Source organism: Cryptomeria japonica, chromosome 11 (assembly GCF_030272615.1).
Source record: "Cryptomeria japonica chromosome 11, Sugi_1.0, whole genome shotgun sequence".
Taxonomy (NCBI): Eukaryota; Viridiplantae; Streptophyta; class Pinopsida; order Cupressales; family Cupressaceae; genus Cryptomeria; species Cryptomeria japonica.
Window position 1 is genome coordinate 223,847,465 of NC_081415.1, and position 20,828 is coordinate 223,868,292.

At 35.6% G+C, this 20,828-nt stretch overlaps 1 protein-coding gene across 1 annotated transcript in view; it reads right to left on the reverse strand.

Annotated features, from left to right (window-relative positions):
* Nucleotides 1-20,828, reverse strand: part of LOC131063943 (probable LRR receptor-like serine/threonine-protein kinase At1g56130) — a 204,411-nt gene that overhangs the window by 164,769 nt on the left and 18,814 nt on the right. The window contains exon 6 of the mRNA XM_059213963.1: nt 13,234-13,305. Coding sequence (XP_059069946.1) covers nt 13,234-13,305 — 72 coding nt within the window. The remainder of the gene's footprint in view (nt 1-13,233; nt 13,306-20,828) is intronic.

Below are 20,828 nucleotides of genomic sequence, written 5' to 3' on the forward strand. Positions count from 1 at the left end.
CCATCAAGCCTTGCAGTATTTCAACAGTTAGAGTAAGTTGTAGAGTTACACCTTTGTGTTGAAGCATAGGAGTGGGAAGTCAAACAAAGTTGTTGATGCATTAAGTAGAAGGAGGAATTTTTTGATAGAAATGAGAGTGACAGTACTAGGATTTGAGGAGTTGAAGACTTTGTATGATGATGACCTGGATTTTGTAGAACCTTGAAGGGCATGTAGAGAACCGGTTATGGTAGATAGGAGGAATTGGTTGAATTAATTCATTCAGGATGGGATGTTATTCAGAGGAGTTCAGTTCTGCATAACTAAGAGTTCTATGAGGGAGAATCTGATAAAAGAGAAGCATAGTGGAGGATTAGCCAAACACTTTGGTAATGATAAGACAATAGCATTGGTGAGTAAGCATTACTTTTGGCCTCAGATTCATGAGGATGTTAGGAAATTTGTGCAGAGTTGTAGAGTTTGTCAAGATGCAAAAGGTAGTAGTCAGAATGTGGGATTGTATAAGCCTTTGACAATACCGGAGAGACCTTGGGATGATATAAGCATGGATTTCATATTTGGTGTTGATTTTTGACAATCAGAGATGTAAGTAATCAGACATATTAATTGGGTGCTCGTTTAACCACGGGCAATGACTCAGATCATTGTTACCCTCGCAACCATAGATGATAAATAGGTATCATCACCCCCGAGCACATTTCCTTTTAAAAGACCTACTTGTCTTAGAAATGATTAATAGTGAAGTAAATGAAATCCTACCTCATATATACATGGGTGATACCCTTTCACAAAGGGTCGGCCCTCATGACTCAAGAAAATTAATTAAATTCATTTCATATTTAATATATGAATTGCTTCATCAAGGTCGGCTCATCTAGCAAATATGAAACATAGTGTATTAATAGCTTTGGGATATATCCCGCTAGTAGCCACATACATCAACACTCCCTCTTTAGCTAGGGAGATATCTTTCTTGATATCTACAAGTCATATCACCTCATCATAATGACTAACACAATGACTACACTCATGTGTATGAAAGAAGCTTATCATCTCATCGTGATATTTGACCACAATGGCTACTCCCATATGTGGAAAGGAAAGATATCACCTCATCGTGATATCAACCATTATTGTGAGATCGTCACCTCACAATGATGGTAAAATGCACAAGTGTTCATCATTGTGAGAATGTCACCTCACAATGACATTCACCATGGCTCATCCTAGAGGGTGAATACACAAGTACAAGAAAATCATCACGGGCTCTCTCACATCATGTTGTCATGGTGTCACACAGATGAAATACACTATAACTCATCCCAAAGGGTGGGTCCACCATGGCTCATCCCAAAGGGTGGAAATACACATGAACACAGCCACCATGGCTAATCCCAGAGGGTGGGTCCATCATGGCTATTCTCATGAATGGAAATACAAAAGAACACAAGTGCCCATCACTGAATTCTCAACGTGATGTTGTCATCTCATCATGACATTCACCGTGGCTACTTCCAGAGGGTAAATAAACACAAGTGCTAAGTCATGGAGTCTCTCACATGACATCCACCATGCCTACTCGTAGAGGGTGGATCCACCATACCTACTCGTAGAGGGTGGAACAAGGGTTGGAACCTCAAACTTCTCTCACAGAGAAGAATGCACAACAAGGGTTGATACCTCAAACTTCTTCACAGAGAAGAATGCATAACAAGGGCTAATACCTCAAACTTCTCTCACAGAGAAGAATGCACAACAAGGGTTGATACCTGTTGTGACGTTTTCACACATCGCCCCATTGCAAATGGGGACCCATGTTTTTTTTGCTTTTTAGGGTTTGTTTTTTTTAGGTCTTTTAGGGTTTTGTCAGTTGGCTTTTGCATTTTTGAGTGCTATTGGGGAGATCAATAGGATAGCAAGTCCGGCTTGAGTGATGTCTTGATCCTGAAATTTGGCTAAGTCTGAATGACCTGATCCTGAAATTTGACTAAGTCTGGAAACTGAAAAACCTTCAAAAACTAGATTTTGCTATATAACTCCTGGAGGTCTGAAACCACTCTCAACCACCCTGAAAGTATATATGGAATATAACTTAAAGTATAAGTGACATTTCCTTCTATCTTTCTTCTCACTTATACTTAAATGTTGTATTCCATAAAAATTATCCTGATAGAGAGTTCAAAAAGTCAAATTTCGCTCCTGTCCTTCACTGAGGATCCAGAGTGAATTTCGCTTCTGTCCCTCTCCAAGGAACCAAGGCAAAGCGCTCCTGTCTCTCACCAAGGGTCCAGGGCAAAAAGGCTTATTTGAGTCATTCCTGACCTTGTTTGGTCAAATTGGAACATCAAAGGCATGGCGGAGGACGAAATGAGCATGATAGAGCATCCAGACTTGATCAAAGACAATGAAATGATGGAGTTTTTGTCTACAAAGGTAAAAGCGCTCCTGTCCCTCACCAAGGGACCAGAGCGATTTTCTTTATATACACATTTTTAGACCTTTCTTAGACTTGAACTCTTATTCATGGCGTGTAACAAGATGATATCTTCCTTAGCCAAGACATTTCATGGTGAAAAGTGAAACGATTTGGCCTAGAGGGCAAAATTCGCCCCTGTCCCTCACTGAAGGACCGGAGCTTGAATTTCAAATTTGCACTGTTCTTGTAGGATCAAGACCATTTTATGATTTGAAGAGACCAAGGAAAACATGATTTATCCATTGAATATAATTTGGAAGGCTAACAAAGGACGGATAAGCTTGGATTTGCAAAATCGCTCCTGTCCCTTTCCAAGGGACCAGGGCAAAAAACCTAATATACAGTCCTTCTCGCCAAGTTTGGACAAATCTAAGCCAAGGCACGAGCGATTTTTATAAAATCAACAATTTCCCTCTGAGATTATGCTAAGGCAAAGTTGAGCAAGATTGGAAAGGTCTTCTAAATCATGATGAACAAAGGTTTGACTCCAAAAAACTTGATGATACTAGGCCAAATGCAAAAGGCGCTCTTGTCCCTCACTGAAGGACCAGGGCGAAAATCTCTAGAACATCAATTTTGCCTTGCAAAAAACGAGTTGAACATGCACTGAAGGGACAAAAGGGATCATTGCTAGCCCCACAATGTGAATTGGCAATTAAAAAATGAAGGATTGAGGACAAAAGTGAAAAGGCGCTCCTATCCCTCTCCAAGGGACCAGAGAGAAGTTATTGGCATTTACTATTTTCTACTTGGACGTTAATATCCTCCAAATTGCATGAAATGCCAAAATCATCAACTTCAAAATATTTGAAAAAATTAATTAAATTGGCATTTAATAAATTAATTTTGGGCCTCAAAAAATCGAATTTCTATTATAAAGGCATTTAAAATTAATTTTTGTGAAATAAAAAATTAAAAGTTGAGTGCACAAGGCATTATTTTGTCTTTATTTATCAAGTCGGCCTTCTTCTTAGTGTTTTTTTATATTTTATTTTTTGGCTTATTTTGTCAAGTCGGCCTATGGGGAGGTAAAATGGTGAGCGCTCTATATATTTGGGTGTGTTTGTTCATTATTCAAATCATTCACTCATTATTTCAAGTGCGATTTGGAGGGCAAAGAAGAAGTGCGAAAGCTGGCCTATTTGGAGCGAATTTTCCTCAAGTGTTGAAGACTTAAGGTGGTGGAGTTGATGCTTGTGAAGACTAAAGGAGGCGCATTTTGCTAAAGGGAGTCTTGATCTACATTTTGCCTAGCGAATTCTCCTATTTTTGTATCATTTTTTAGAATTAATTCTCAAGTGGAGGTATGGCGAGATCATCCTAGTCCCAATGTTGAAATTTTGAATTTTGAACTTCAAGTTTTGAGAATTGTGTAGTTAATTAGGAAATGATAACTCAAGATTTATCATGAAGTTTCCTAAATTAGAATCTTGAATCTTCCTTTCTACACTTCAAGATATATTATTAATTGTGAAATGTTGTGTAGGTATCAAGATGGCGACTCCCAATCTCGAAAGATATACGAGTCGGAAGACTCTCCTCAAGGAAAATCAAGCCAGATCAAGGACGATCAAGCAAGGACAAGGGTGACCTCCTCCAGCCTAGCATCGACAAGAACGGCCTTCTTTGGACTAACGTCATCAAGGGCGACTTCTCCAATCTAGTATTCCAAGGCAAGGTACATCAATCATCCTGCACATCAAGGACACAAGAAGTTAGAACAAGGGTTCGTTGAAGAAGCAAATAGTTCTAGATGAATTAATTAAAGCTAGCTTCTCAACAACATCAAGTTGAATATTTACCAAGTTACAAGTGTCAGACGAGGTGGCATCCTAGTCATCACTTCTCCAGTTAGTGTGGTCCACCTCAGCATTTCCAGATTCAATGTACCTAACTCATGGAAGGTGGCACAAACTCCGATGTACCTACCTCGGCTATCCATTGGTCGATTTTTCTAGAGAGGACATGTGTCCAAGCAATACAATTTTATCATTGGTTAACCATTAAATGTTATGTAATGGTTGTAACAAACCCTAATTAGGGTTTTCATTGTTGAATCTTGGCCATTGATCTCGAATTGATCTAAGCCATCGAATTGTATTATGGGCACTATATAAACCCCGATTCTTCATTTTGTAAAGGCAATAGATAGAAAGCAATAGAATAGAGTTAGTGAATAGAGAGTAGTTGGAATGTGATTAGCTAGTTGATAGAATAGCAATTAGAGTAGAGTAGAGAGAGAAGGAAAAGATTGTTGCCAAGATGTTGTTGTAAAAGACTTGTAACTTCATTGAAGAAATGGTGAAATTTATGGGTCGATTCGACAATTTGCATGGTCTTTATACTTCTCATATTTGATTTCATGTTATTAGATGAGTGGAAGAAATGTGCTTGATTGATGGTGAAATTCGTATATCCATACTACTAGCAGTTTGTTGATTGCAGACTTGCCTTGCGTAGTCAACTGGAATCATTCAGCTTAAGCTTAACTTCAATTGTCGCTTCTTCATTGATATGCATCAACTTGATGGTGTCTATGCCTACAGTGATGATTTGAACATCATAAAGCTTTCCTTCGAAGATCGCACTAACCTTGTGGAGATGGTCCTGGGATGTCAAAACAAGACTTAGTTAGAATTTCATCAAAGATCATTCATTGCTCCTACATTCTTAGTGTTAGGATTAGATCCTTTCCTCGCCCTCATCTTTTTTCCTTTTTTTTCAAAGCTAGTAAGAGCCTGTGTTCTAGCAATATTCAAAGTAGATCAGACGTTCAATCATCAAATGTAAGTTCCCTTGTGATTCCAGCAAATCACATCATACCACAGAGAGCTTATCCACACGTAGAGATCCTACATCGAAGAACCTTGGAGTCATCCTGATTGATCCTTTTTTGCGATATCTTCAGCAATCAGAGGCTTTGTTCAAGAGAGGATAAGGCACCCTTGGGTATTTTATTCTATGTTTGATTGTGTACAAAATACACGTCAACAATACCTCAAACTTCTCTCACAGAGAAGAATGAATAATAAAGGTTGATACCTCAAACTTCTCTCACAGAGAAGAATGCATAACAAGGGCCGATACCTTAAGTCTCTCTTAAAGAGAATTGCATTAACAAAAGTTTACACTTTAAACATCTTTTAAAGGTAAGAATACATATATAAAAAAATATAAACAAATTAATGATCCTTAGACTCAATCTCAGATAGGGCTTCATTCTCCACCGTATCAAGCTTACCTCGAAAGTACACAAACTTTATTCTAAAGAGAGGCTTGGTGAGAATGTCTATTGTTTGCTCATCAATATTAATGTATCTCAATTGAATAGTGTTTCTTTCCACCATGTCTCTAACATAGTGATACTTGATCTCCACATGTTTTGATATATCATAAAATGCAAGGTTGGAGCCTGCAACACTCCAAGCTCACAAAGTATCATGACACTCCATTCCATGAATATCATGTCTTAGATGTCAACATAGAGGCCTTTCAATCTACATGCATGGGGCTCCATCCCATGAATCATAGTCCTCTGACTGTTGATCATTAGAGAAACCATCTTGACGTGGTCCACTCCCTTTGAACCAATGTGACCAAGATCCTTGGAAATCAAATAAAGCAGATCCTCTGGCTGCTCCCTTTGAAGCTCCAAGCACTAACATCAACCTCTTGTCCTTCTCGTCCAAGGTTGTCTCAGTTGGTTTGTCAGACTCCCTCTGAATGTTGATTCTTCCTCTGCGAAGAATTGTAAGCAATCTTCCTTCCTTGAATGCAATCTCAAAGCATCTAGCAAAGATTTGATGGTTGTGTGGCCTTTGGCCCTCACCATCCCTCATCATCTATCTTCAGCTCAACGACCACATATACGGATCACTCAGAGCTATCAACACAGTAGACTGAAATATTTTGTGACCATCCACAAAGAATTTGCTCAGTTTTTCACTAAAGAGGATAAACCTTAAGGCCATCAGCCCAGAAAGAAGGATTCTCAAAGAACTCTCTGAAGCTCTCCATATATTGATCCACACCAAACTTATTCCATGCGGTCAACATATGGAAAGCTGCTAACACAAAGGATCCGATGTCTTGATATATTGGAGCCTAAGGAATTTCTTTGATTTAGACAATTCAAATTTGCCGTCGGATTTTTGAGGAGAGCCTGTTGCTCTATGTAGATCGCGTTGCTACCTCTGTATGTTCTCTATCACTGTTGAGGGGTATCATGACATGGATGACACATGACCGCAGGGTGGCTAAGCATACCAAGGGGTGTCGCTTGAGTGTTATAGACCACCACTCGTCACCGCTCTGCAAAGGCCATGCGAAGGAGCCCCCATAGACCCCATTCGCCTCTCTATGCAGCCCGCATGGAGGAGGTGAGATGCATTGTTGCATAGAGCCGCCAACTAAGACGTAGACCTTGCCTAGAGGGTGAGCGATGGCAAAGACGAAGGTGAGGGTCGAGGGTCGAGGGTGAATGCGCACAATCGAAGTCAAATGCATAGCGTGAATGCCCAACACCGTCTGTTGATCACCAAGGGCATAGGTGGGAGGGTCATGGATGGATGCCAATCCACTCTTCAAAACCCTTCGCATGGATGATGGAATGTAGGTCTGATGCAGGGTCCAAGATACAATTTGATTATCATTCATGACTCCCAAACATCCATGATTCCCACTCGATGAAGGATACTGACACCACAGAAGCTCCAACTTAGATGAGGAGATGTCTAGATTGCTTCAACAAATCCGATCAAATTTCACAACCTGGCTCTGACACCATGTTGAGTTTTGACGATCAAAGATGTAAGTAATTAGACATATTAATTGGGTGCTTGTTTAACCACAGGCAATGACGCAGATCATTGTTTCCCTCCCAACCATAGATGATAAACTGGTATCATCACCCCTAAGCACATTTCCTTTGAAAAGAACTACTTGTCTTCGAAATGATTAATAGTGAAGTGAATGAAATCATACCTCATATATACATGGGTGATATCCTTTCACAAAGGGCCGGCCCTCATGACTCAAGAAATAATTAATTAAACTCATTTCATATTTAATATATGAATTGCTTCATCAAGGTCGACTCATCTAGCAAATATAAAACATAGTGTATTAATAGCTTTGGGATATCTCCCACTGCTAACCACATACATCAACATTTGGATTACCTAAGACACAAAGAGGGAATGATTGTATATTTGTGGTAGTGGATAGATTCTTGAAGATGGCTCATTTCATACCTTGTAAGAAAACATCAGATGCAGTGCATATAGCTGACCTATTTTTCAAGGAAGTGGTGAGATTGCATGGACTACCTAAGAGCATAGTTTCAGACAAAGACACTAAGTTTATTGGTTATTTTTGGAGAACACTTTGGAAGAAGATGAAGACAGTTTTGAAGTTCAGTTCTACTTTCCACCCACAGATTGATGGACAAGCGGAGGTAGTAAACCGGAGCTTGGGAAATTTGTTGAGATGTTTGGTTGGAGAAAAGATCGGAAGTTGGGATTTGATTCTTGCACAAGCAAAGTTTGCCTACAATAATTTAGTGAACAAGAGTACCGAAAGAACACCTTTTGAGATTGTTACCGGAGCACACCCTAGAGGTATATCAGAATTGAGAGATATCAGTAATGAAGACAAGAGGAGTGCAGAAGTAGAAGAGTTTGCAGATCACATTAAGGCCTTGCATATTCAGGTTAAGCAGCATTTGGAGGACATGAACAGTAAGTATAAGGAGCAAATAGATGAGAAGAGAAGACATACAGAATTTGAAGTTGGTGATGAAGTGATGGTGTATCTGAGAAAAGAAAGATTTCCAGTTGGAACCTATAACAAGTTATAGATGAGGAAGTTTGGACCTTGTAATATCTTGAGGAAGTTCAGTTCCAGAAATTCATATGAAGTGGAGTTACCGGATAGTTTGAGTATTTCACATATATTTAACATTGCAGATCTACATCAGTATCATGAACCAAAATTCAGTGAGCACAGTATTGGAGACTTGGAGAAACAGTTTCCCTAAAAAGAGCCAGATCAGATTGAAGACATTTTGGATAGTAGGATTGGTGAAGTACTCGGAGTAGTCAGTATAAGGAGTATCTTGTGAAGTGGAAGGACAAACCAATTGAAGATTCGTCTTGGATTTCTCGGGCAAAGGTGGACCGCCTTGGTTTTCCTCTGACTCCAACAAAGTGAGAGACTCACTTTTTCAACAACCCTGGATGTTTGGTGCAAGAGCATCCCTGGTTCTTGGCAATCTTGCATCAACCAAAATATTTCTTTTTGTTTGTCTTCTGTTTTGCAATTTCAGCATTTCTTTCTACATTTTCTTGCATTGGCTCACTAGAGCTTGTGGAGCTGGATTTTTCTTAAGGACATGATCATCTTCCTTATTTCCAAACCGCAGAGCATTTGGATCATTTTCTGGCAAGTTATCGATTCCGGATTCCAAGACAGTTTTATGGCATCGAAACCACTTGGACCTATTTGCATTGGTGAATCTACCAGATCCCTTCCATATCTTGCAAAGCCCTCTGCATTGATTCCAATGTTCCTTGGCATGTGGCCGACCTTCCCTTTGATCCATACTTCATCCTTTGGATTTTCCAAAGGAATCTCTTTGGCAGAGGCCAACCTATAGGTTTTACAAGTTTGATCTTGTCCTTTGGCATTTGATCCTTTTTTGGGCCGATCAGATCTTCTTGGATCATATAAATCATTGTAATTAAGCATTATAATGAGATTCAAGAGAGGTTAGAAGATAGATCTTAAGATTTAGAGGTCTGGAGTTGACAGCATGTATGTAATAGGTCAGTGAACCGAATCTTGTAACCCAAATATTACTGGTTATCTATAATTAGTTTTCATGATCTAAATCATTCAGTTCTACATTGCCTCCATCATATCCTCTTGTTTCTGTTGTGTTTACTCTTGCTAGCCGATCCAGATTGATCTCTTTGAGGTCCCTTCTAACTGGTGATTGCACCATTTGATTGAGTAGAGATGGAAGAAGATGATTTCATCATCGAAGAATTTCTTGATAATTTAGAATCCCCTGAGAGTGATATTGTGCAAGCGAAAGCTGAGATGAAACGTCATGTACATTGGTGGGATAGCTGGAAAAAAAAGGAGGATTTAGGTGAAGAGAAGGAAGACGTTGGGTTAGTTTCTTTATCCAATCTTGATGCAGCTATGGCCTGTATTGAAAAGAAAATGAGGTAGTGAGATGGTACCTAGCCAATCGTAACAAGAAGAATAGATATGAGAGTTTTGATAGCATGGATGGGCAGATGCGTAGACATGGGAGTGATGTGGAGGAACACATGGAGATGATATTGTTGGAGCATGTGAAGGCTTTACTAAATGCTTGCAATAATTCGATGAAGTTGGTGAGTGAAGGGAATCATTACAGAGTTATTGTTGTTGAAAATGACCAAGATGTGGAAGGTCTGTTACAAAGTGTATGCGTCATTTGTGGGCAGTACCTTTCATTCAAGGTTCCATGATTGAGCATTTGCAGTGACATTTACACAGCTTGGTTGCAAGTTTTCATGGAAAACCAAGAGCGCCTCAACCTGTGGGAGGAGAAGAATGAGGAAGATGGTAGGTTTTTAGATGTTCTATCAAGGGGAGCACAGGTGACCAGGATGGAGAAATGTATTTTAAACTAGAAGAAAGTGGTATTCCTGATTATGGATTAATGAGTGAAGTGGTAGGAGAAGATGTTTTTGACTCCAATTTGATTTGGAGAAGATTCATTCAGAGTGTGCTGGAAGAGAGTCTTGCAAAATTAAAATCTTCTCAAGGTTTGGTTGGAATGTAAGATTAGAAATGGAATGCAGGGAATGTTACAGTGCATGGTTGTGCCAGTTGGACTTCAAGGGGGAGATTGTTAGGAATGTGAAGCCCAATGGTCACATGACCTTTCACATTCACTTGACTCTTCATTGATAGTTGAATACTTGTATAAATAGTTGAGCACAGGCCATGTAACATAGAACGAATAGATGATATTTCCCTGGTTTCCCGTGGATGTAGCGAATCTTGGTGAACCATGTATATAGCTGTGTTATGTGTTGTTTGTCTCAGTATTTAGTTTTTTCTATTTTGTATTGTTTGAATATTATTTTCTCCGCCTGTTTTAAATTAACACATAGAACCTAATCGCATTAAGAAATGGAGAGGTTTGGTCTATTGTCCTCAAGCTAGGCCTGCATCCACAACAGTCCTGTAGAAGAATATGACCTCGATAGCGTGAATGGAGAGCACATGAACGAGAAGTATTTTATTCTCATTTGAAGTGGACATCACACAAAGTTGGTAAATAATATTTATATTGGCAAGCATGACTATGCATCACAAATAAAATATATATTATTGGTTGATGTGATTGCTACTTTCTGATAGTTGAATTGCTCATTAGCAAGGCAACCATTAATGGGTTACAAAGCCTACATAGCCGTGGCATTATATCTGACTATCCTGAGACTTGGCATTTGAGTGGGAATATTTCTCCATCCTGGAAATGTCAATACTTATCCATCTTCCTTGGAGTCGGGGATCTATCTTAGCAACTTTAGAAAACAATAGCATGGGAGATATTCACGTTTTCATCCTTATTGTAAAGAAAAATAATTGTTGAAGGTTCTCAATTCATATATGTCTCTAGTCTCAATCACGTGACGGCATTCATATTTATAACAGGCGCATCTGTCTTTGTAATTGTCAGAAATCAATCTATAGACTCTGCAATCTCTTAGCTTTATCAATTGGATAGTGAATAAAAGGTCAGCTTCTTGCCTTGTGTATGCCTGTGTAGTCATTCCAATATTATATTCTATTCCTGCTGTCTTTAATTGTTGTTGTCACTCGAGCTTATTAAACGTGTTGCACTACAAAACTGGAAACATCTAAACAGCAACAAACAGCAAATAGGGTTTCCATAAATATAACCTGCAAGTTGTTTGATAAAAATGCTTAGGGAAAAAACTGTGGAAATTGAGTTAGGAAATAGTAGGGATTTTACATTTGTTTTGGGGAGTTCTTTGGACAATAGTTTTACTCTTGACGAGATATAAACATAGTTCAACTGTTAATGTCAGTAGACAAAACAACTTAAGAGCTCTAATGGACTGTTTCTAAAATATTGTCTCTTGAAATCCTAATTATCAAGTGAAGGTTGGTATTTGAGGAATTGGAAATGTAGCACCAAAAAATCATTCTTCAATTATGAAAAATGACCTTTATAACCTAATTAGAACCTAATAATATTTCCCCTCAATTGAACAAGCAAAGAGTAAGTCATTTGAATAGAAGAACCTCCCTCAAAAATAGTGTGATGGAATGTCTAGTAATGCATAAGTGTTATCTTTCAAAGCATGATTAAATAAAGTGACATTGCAAAGAAGAAACCACAACAAAAATTTCTTAACATGTTTAACAGATGGAAAGTTTGTGGATGGTTACATGCTAAAGCCAATTTCCTTTTCATTGCCCCTCCCTTGGAGAACAGCTCTTGTAGGGGACTCTTTATTGGTCATGCGGATGCCTTACTGCAAAATCCTATGGCATACAATTTGGTTGATAGTGATCAATTTTCTTTAGGGGACAAGCTTCAAAGCCACTTTTATGGAATATATTTCCTTTCTCAATTTTTGGATGAGATTTTATTTAGAAAACCAGATAGAAAGCTACTTTCCAAGTTGTAAAGCTACTTTTTATGAAGATACTCCACTTTTTAAGAGTATAACAGACCATATAAGTGTCAAAGCATTCTTTTCTGAACGTTTTAATATTTTTTGCTGGTCTATTTCCACAATTTAAAATCACGACCTTAAGTTCATGTTATACTTATGGAATTTAGTTTTTAGTTTTTACTTGACAATACAGCTTACTAGTTCATAGTTTTCCATCAAATCAAGGGATGATGAAACCAAAGTTGTAGATAGCACCTTTTTTCATATCTTATATGTGCATAATCATGATTATTCATGCACGTGAGATGAAAGCTTGCTATTCATTAAATGCTCTTACAATTATGCTTTGCATCTCCTCATTCGACATGGCCCATTTCATAGATCTTAATTTCATCCCATTTCAAGTAGTGTATCATACAATGTGATCATATTTGGAAAGCCAACAGTATTTACAGCATCTTTATAAGTAAATATTTCATTAGTGAATTTAAAGGTAGAAGACAAGAAGGTACTGTTGTATATTGTTTCCTGCAAAAAAAATTAACAAAGATAAATTATTCCTCCCATAAGTATTATATTTTAACTTATTTATGGTGGTTTGCTTCATATTTGCTGAATTGTCTAGACAATGATTTATGAGTTGATTTGAACTGTGTTTCTCCTTTATTCTTTTCTCAAATATTCATGTGCAAAAGAATATTAAGAATAATACTTATTCTAAAAACCATGGTGTGGACTTGAACATTGTAGAACGGAAAATCTATTATGATATTATACACATTTGAAAATTCAAATATTCAACACTTGGCTTAGATGATAGAATTCCTTCCCAACTGAAAGATACAAGTTTATTCAAACAAATAGTTGCATTTTGGTGTGCTAGAAAATGTTATAATTTTAATATTCATAGATGAAAGAAAGAACCAAAATATAAAAAATAAACTATCAATATGAGAATAACTGCATTCACAAATTTTATGAAGCCTGTATTTGTTCATTATTATATTTAAAAATTAGCAGTTTCAAGGTGCAATACATCAAACTTACAGTTGTTCCAACTTGGTCAGGTTACCAAGCTCTGGTGGTAATGTTCCATTAAGACTGTTTGATGAAAAACTCCTAAATTAGGAAAAAACAATCATGAGAAATATTTGGAGTCTTCCCCATTTAGATACTACTTTGAATAATTGTAAAGCTATAAATGAATGAAAAGGATAAGCATACATAGATTCAATTAATATTTTCAACTTCAACAGACCACAGTTTATGATATTTCTTCCAAAACAAACCGGGATAGAATATATACGATTCACACAAAGAAACATTAGTTGGAATAAATTATTCAAATTGGATCTAGGTGGGATATAATTTTCTTCAACATTGTTGTAGCAAATCTAAGAGGCTTTTATGATCCCTGACAAATCATCCTTGCGTAGTTTGATCACTGTTAACTTATATTAGATTGATGAAGAATTGTAAAGGTATCTATTATGTGTCGGAACAGGTGCCAGTTATCTAGGAAGTAGTATAGAAGCTGAACAATTTTTTCTACAAATTCTATTTCGGATTTTTGTTTGGAAAAATAGGCCTTAGAAATGGTATTCTGCTGGACTGACCCCATTCTAATTAGCACATGATGGATTCAATGATGATTGAAACTGTCCTAGAAAACTAGAAATGTTTTTGTTCAGAACACAAACTGTCCTGAATAAGACAAACTAGAATAATCAACCATATCGGAAGATAGACCAATTTATATGTTGAATATTGGGTTGTTATGTTGTTTGGAGGTTTATATGTTGAAGATAGACCAATTTATATGTTGAATATTTTAAAAGGTATCTTTTTATATATTTATATTTTGAGAGACAATAATTATCAAAGGCCCGATTCGTAGCACATATAGAAGACAAAGCTAGCACCTTCCTTCGAGGATTCACTTTTGTCTTTGCAAGTTTAAATTTTCAAATTTGAAGCAATCAAGGAAAAAATTCCTTGGCTTACAAGTTCAGCGAATGAAAACCCTCACAAATTATTTGTGGATTTGGGGATGAAAACACTCTCATCTGATTGGGGTGATTCTATATCAAGGAACAAAATTGTACTCATTGATTCAACTGAAACTGTCATGTCCCCTTCTCAGAAGTGAGTGTAAGAGAAGACACTTAGCCCATTTAATTCATGTAGGCTAACTGGGATGTTGGTAAGGGAATATTTAATTAATCAAATTGTCGATTCCTAACAAGATCGCTCAACCAACTAATTCCTAACACAAGAAGGAAGACCTGAATGTAATAATCCCAAAATTTTCCATGGGTCAATCCTAAACCATCAGACCATCATATGTATGATAAATTGTATCCATTTGTACAAAAGTAAAAAATGGATGCTCTACTTGTTGAATAAGGAAACAATCATTTACACACCACCAACCTCTCTAGCATTTGTATGTACAAACAAAATTACAGCAAGTGAAACATTATTAATGAATGAGTTTACTTCAAATTTTTCATTTAGTCATAAGTATAAGAAAGATGTCACTAACAAGCTGATTGATATTTTGCAAGACCATCTTCAAAGAAAACTTTGGCAGTTATATCTAAATTAGATGCATTCCTACATGTGGCCAAGGGGAATGAATAACGCACTTGATGCAGATTTTGGGCATATGCATAACATATTTTGATGCAAAATAACACTACCACCTAAAACAGGGACTTCTCTACAAGAAAAAATTTTGACTACCTAAAAGTGCATGAGAGGAACTCACAATGAAAAGAAAGTGGACACTTTTGTCATGTTCCCTCCTTGATCATTATTTATATCCTAAATGAAACAATTACTATTATTAATAAATATATCTATCAACGAATAATTATTTAGAAGTATTAACTATTTATTTATATATTATTATTTAATTAATATTTATTTAAATAATAATAATATTCTTGAAATATTCAATTCAAATAAATTTATATTATATTATAATCACTTGAAAATATTACAAAAGAATATTACATATTAATAAATTAATGATATTATTAATAAAACAATCATTAATGAAACAATAATATCTGTAATAGCCCTACATCTAAATATTAATCCACTAAATGTCTAAATATTTAATAAATTAATTTAATGATTAATTTATTAAAAAACCCCAAAGCATGGATGATGAAATATTTATATTTGAAAGGGCACGAGGAATCGACTTACCTTGTTATGAAGAGAGGAAAGAAATGTCACTTTTGAAGGAACCATTCCAACGTGGAAGGTATAAGAGGAAGGGGACTTGTTTTATAAAAGTAGAGAGAGTAGGGGAGAGGATAGATATTTTTCAGAACTGTTATTAAGTTTACAGACAGCAATATCCTTATCCTTGGCGGAATGCACGAAGATATGTTCAATATGTATGCTTAATATATGAAGTCCGATAATATTCTTATGCGGAATTGTAATAATTATATAAATATTAATAAAATATAATAATTATAATTATTATAATAATTTATGGAAACTGCTCTGCAGTAATATATAATAAATCATATAATAGGTAATTAATATATATATATATATATATATATATGATTTATAATATGATATAATTCATTTATTTGTTTATTTATATGTTCAAATCAGAATAAGGATAATATATTTATATATATAATAATGATGTAAATCAATAAGATTATATACATATGCATATACACATACATATAAATATACATATATACATACAAATATATATATATATATAGAAATAGTAATTTGAATGAACAAGGAAGGCTGAGATTATAAATCAGATTGGACTATCAATTCAATATCAGAAAGAAGATTATGTTATCACTGATTGGATTCATGTCAAGATAGTTTTGTCTCCTAATCAACTTAATTTAAGTCATAAATATGTTGAGTTGTATTAATTATGGTTAAAACAAGACAAAACTTAGTAAGGGACATTACAACTTTGAACTGGTAAAAACATTAGCAAAATGAAAAGGTATTTATATCGAACAAAGACACAAAGATGAGGTTTCTAAGTTTATAGTGGGATGCATGTTATGTAGCAGAAGTAAACCAAACAGTAAAAGTTGAGGTTGTATACGCCTAATTCCTTCTAAAATATGGAAAAGAATGTCCACAGATCTTGTGGGAAAGTTTTCTCTGTCAAAGAAAGGGCATGACCACTTGTTACATTTGGTCAGCTTTGTAAAATATGCGTTCTTTATTCCATCTAAAAAAATCGAGGGGCACAAATCATCTGAATTAGTTTTTCACTATTCTTTTTGTGCATTTTATTTTTCCTAACTCCAATGTTTCCAATAGAGATGCAAAGTTTTTTTTTGGAAGTTTTGGACCACTTTGTGGGAAAATATATACACCAAGTTGAAGAGGTTGATAACATTACATTGACAAACCAGTTGTCTTACCAATGTGAAGAATAGGAGATTGGTGTATCTCTTGAGAGTTAATAATATGGATTCAACGTGTCTATATATAGGGTTATGCATACATCAACTATTAAGTCTCTCTTAAAACATGCTTTAGGTATTTACCACTTTATCATTTTGATGTTGTGAGATTATAGACAAGATGAAAAAAACTAATGACAAGATTCAGAAATTCAAAGAGTAAATCCATTTGCAAATGAAAGATAAATTCAAGGAGTCATAAGTCAGGTACAAGGCAAGAAAGGAATAATCAACATAGGACTGAGTATAAGTTCTAAGTTGGGGACTAGGTATGGTTGTATTTGAGCAAAGATTAAACTTCAAGGACAGGGAAGAAAGCTTAACCCCTCATAATATGTTCCTTTGAGACTTACAAAAGAATGAAAGTTCTCTTAGATTATACTTGCAGCCATCCATGAAGATGTATATCATATTATCACTATTAATATAGAAATATAATGCCTTTTTGATCCTTCTATGCTAGATGAAGAAGAAACATTTTTCCTGCCATCTAAACTTAAAGAATTGGCACCTTGTGCATTAGAAGAGTCCCATGGTGCTGCAGCAAAAAGTGAGGAAAGGGTAAGAATATTGATAAGATGCTTAGTTGCTAAGAAAAGACGAATTGTACTCCAAGGATGTAAGAACACCCCTTGTTCTAAACTGATTTTTGTACTTTTTCACTCAATGTAATTTTGTCAAACAGTTGGCTTGCAAGATGACTACTGGTTTTTTGAATTGGTTCTTAATTTGCAATAAAATTAATATTTGTTGAGTGGCTTTCAGATTTCATTTAATATAGAAAAATCATACATAACAAATACTAATAACGAGAAGATTAATGTTGATAACAATTATTTAATTCCAACTCCAAGCATACAAATCAGATTCGAACAATATTAGACCTGGGAATGTCTTCAAACTCACAATGACACTCAAATATGCTTCAAACTTATGTGGAAGACTATATGATAGTGAAACAAATTCAAATTTGAGCTCCACAAGTCTGAAATCTGCCCAAAACACTGTTCACGACATTGTTCATAGAACTGTAGCAACTCACAAATCTTCACTATCGCCTTCGAATCTGCTCCTAATATCTTCTCCAAATCTTCCCTTTGAAAATCTAGTAAGCCCAATGTGTTTCCTGAATAAAAACACCATAAATTCTCCTGACTTTATCTTGCAACAGCGAGAAGAATGTTGGCAAAGAGGGATTTCGTCCTCCAAGCCCAATAATCAGATTCCTGAGAAATCCAATAGCATAACTTTCATCTCATCCAAGCATACTAAAAATCTCTCACAACCTCTATGTTGTCCTCATTTTTGTTTTCAAAAATGAAGGACCATTACATAAAAATTTTGTCAAAAAATAAAATTTTTATTCTATGGCATGCTTCCCAAGGCAAAATTTCGCCTAATCCTTGGGCTGGCTTAATCGTCAGTCATTTCCTTCAATTTTGGGTTTTTTCTCCTTGACTGCAGGTGGGAAATTTTTCTTGAATTGCAAGTTTTAATGATTTCCTTTGTTTTGGTCTTTGTAGGAAAATTTTTGGCTAATTACAAGTGCACTTTATTGAAAAAAGAACTTGTAACTTACTTTTTATTTCCCCCTTGATGCTTTTTGGCTTTTTAAGTTAAAATAGGGTTTTTTTGGATAAGTTACAAGTAAACTTGTAATTCTTTTCTAAAACCCCTACTTTAATGTCTTTTGCTTGTAATAGAGATTTTAAACCCCTATTACATATGTGCAAGTTATTAAAACTTGTTGGAGGGATTTTATTTTCCCTTTACAAGTAATTTTAAACTTACACATCTCTCTCCAAAACCCGATTTTGCCTAGATATGAAATAAAGTGACATTTTAAACTTGCTATTTTGCCCAAAAAACCCGGTTTTCTCCATAAAGTGCAAATTGGGGAATTTTAAACTTGTAATTGCATTTTTTAAAACCTGATTTTACCTTGTTTATTGAAAAAGTGACATTTTAAACTTGCAATTGGATTTCTAAAACCCGATTTTCTCCATAAAGTGCAAATTGGGGAATTTTAAACTTGTAATTGCATTTTTTAAAACCCGATTTTACCTTATTGATGGAAAAAGTGACATTTTAAACTTGCAATTGGATTTCTAAAACCCGATTTTGCCTTGTTGAAACTTGAGAGAAAAGTAACATTTTAAACTTGTTGTTTGCTCTCAAAAACCCGATTTTCCTTATTGCATGCAATTTTAAACAACTTGTTCTTTCCCAAAAATCCGACCAGCAATATTGGTGGATTTTGTTGACAATTTCCACCGATTTTTGTGGAGAAATCTTAGGAGGAGGAAGATATTTTGGATTCCTTGCTATTTTCATGTATTTTACAACTCTCTTCATGCCACTTGGAAGATATTATCGCTGGTTTTATGGGGTTTAACAGCAAAAACGTTTTTGAAAAATGCCACGATTTGCCTCATTCAAGTGCCACGAATCTTGTCTTTCCTAAATAGTTTTGGATTTTCTTGCCTAGGCGTGGAGGTTGGGTGCTTTACTTGATCAATTCTTCATGCTTTTAATGGGCATTTTGATACATATGGCATTTTTTTCAAAAACGTGGCTAGGCTTTGAATCTTCTTCTTTTATCTATAAGAGATTCTTTCTCTTCATGATAGTTATATGTTTTGTTTTGTTCTTGGCTAAAATCGGTTTTGTGAGAGATTTTCCCCTTTGTTCCTTGTTTGCAAAGCAATTTGTGAATTGCATTGATCTTCCCCATTTTCCCTCTTTACTTGTATTTGAGATTTTAAATCCCAATTACAAGTAGGATGAAAATAATTAATCTTCCCAAAATCCTTCCATTTTCATCCATGTTCATTTCCATCATCCGTACATACCATTCCCACCATTTCATCCACTCATTTCATGCCTTCATTCATTTATCCCATTTAAAGTCTACCTGCAATCAGCCATCCAGAACCCGAAATTGGTCCAAAATGCACTCAAAAAACACTTGAAAATGAGTTTTAAAGGTCCAATTACAAGTGCAAACTTGTAGTTACCCATTACACATATGAAGTTGCATGTTTGTTCTCCACAATTGCAAGTTAATGCTCTTGTTTTCCCCACACATGTAATGCAGCTTCCAGAACCCGAAATTCACTTGTGAGCCCATTTTTGCATCAATTTATCTCTTCCCTTGTCAGTTTAGTTTGCAAACACAATCTACCAAATCAATGGATTAAGGCATGGGCCTTATTTTGCAAGCATATTTCAAGAATGGAGGATGATACAAAGAAGAGATACAACAACAATTCATGGTTGAGAGCATAGAATACTTTCAAAACAAAGATGGTCATGACATGAAAAGAGGAAGGCAACCCTTTCCCTCCTGAAAAGATAGTACTACCCCAAGCAAGAAGACAAGGATGCAAGTTCTCGTTCCAGTTCAAGATGTCTTTACCAATCCAAAATACTTCAAGTTCTAGCATCCTGAAGCAACATGAAAATCATCACATACAAAGGATGATGCAGTTAGAGTCGCGTCTTTAGACACATGGAATAGTTTTAGTTATGCATTTGTAATTTTGTTTTGACAAGTTACATGTAAAAAAAAAATAAAAAAATTTGTAATTGCAATTTAACTCATTACTTGCACTTTTGTAATTACATGTAAAGCAACTACAAGTTGTGTTTTATTAGGACCGTAGTTGGAATAAGTCATAGTTAGTTATTGATTAAGTCTTGGTGGTTGAGAGAATTTCTCAAGTTAGTTGGGATCCTCCCACCTTTTTCTCATGACTCCTCTCCTATAAATACTTGAGGGGGTCTATTGTAATCTTTATCTTTTTGGAAAGTAAGCAAAAACTCTGCCAAATTTATAGCAAAGAAGTCTTTGAGCTTTCTTGTGTAAATTCAAGAATTGAAAGGAATAGAAGGAAATTGCTCGAGCTTTGGGTCTTTGTGCTACATTCTTGAGTTAGTGTCCTATATTATCTTTCTTGCAAGTGTTTCTTAAAGAGCTTAATCAATTTTGATTTGTAGTCTTTGTGCTGCAAGTATTTGAGGTTAATATAGATTAAAATAAGTATTATGTTGAGAGAAGTTGTAAGTCTTTGTGCTTTCACTTGTTCTTAAGAGAATTTAGGAGCAAATTTTGTGAGAAATAGCTGTGAGTCCTTGAGCTTATACTACTTCCCATTGTTTTATGTAGAA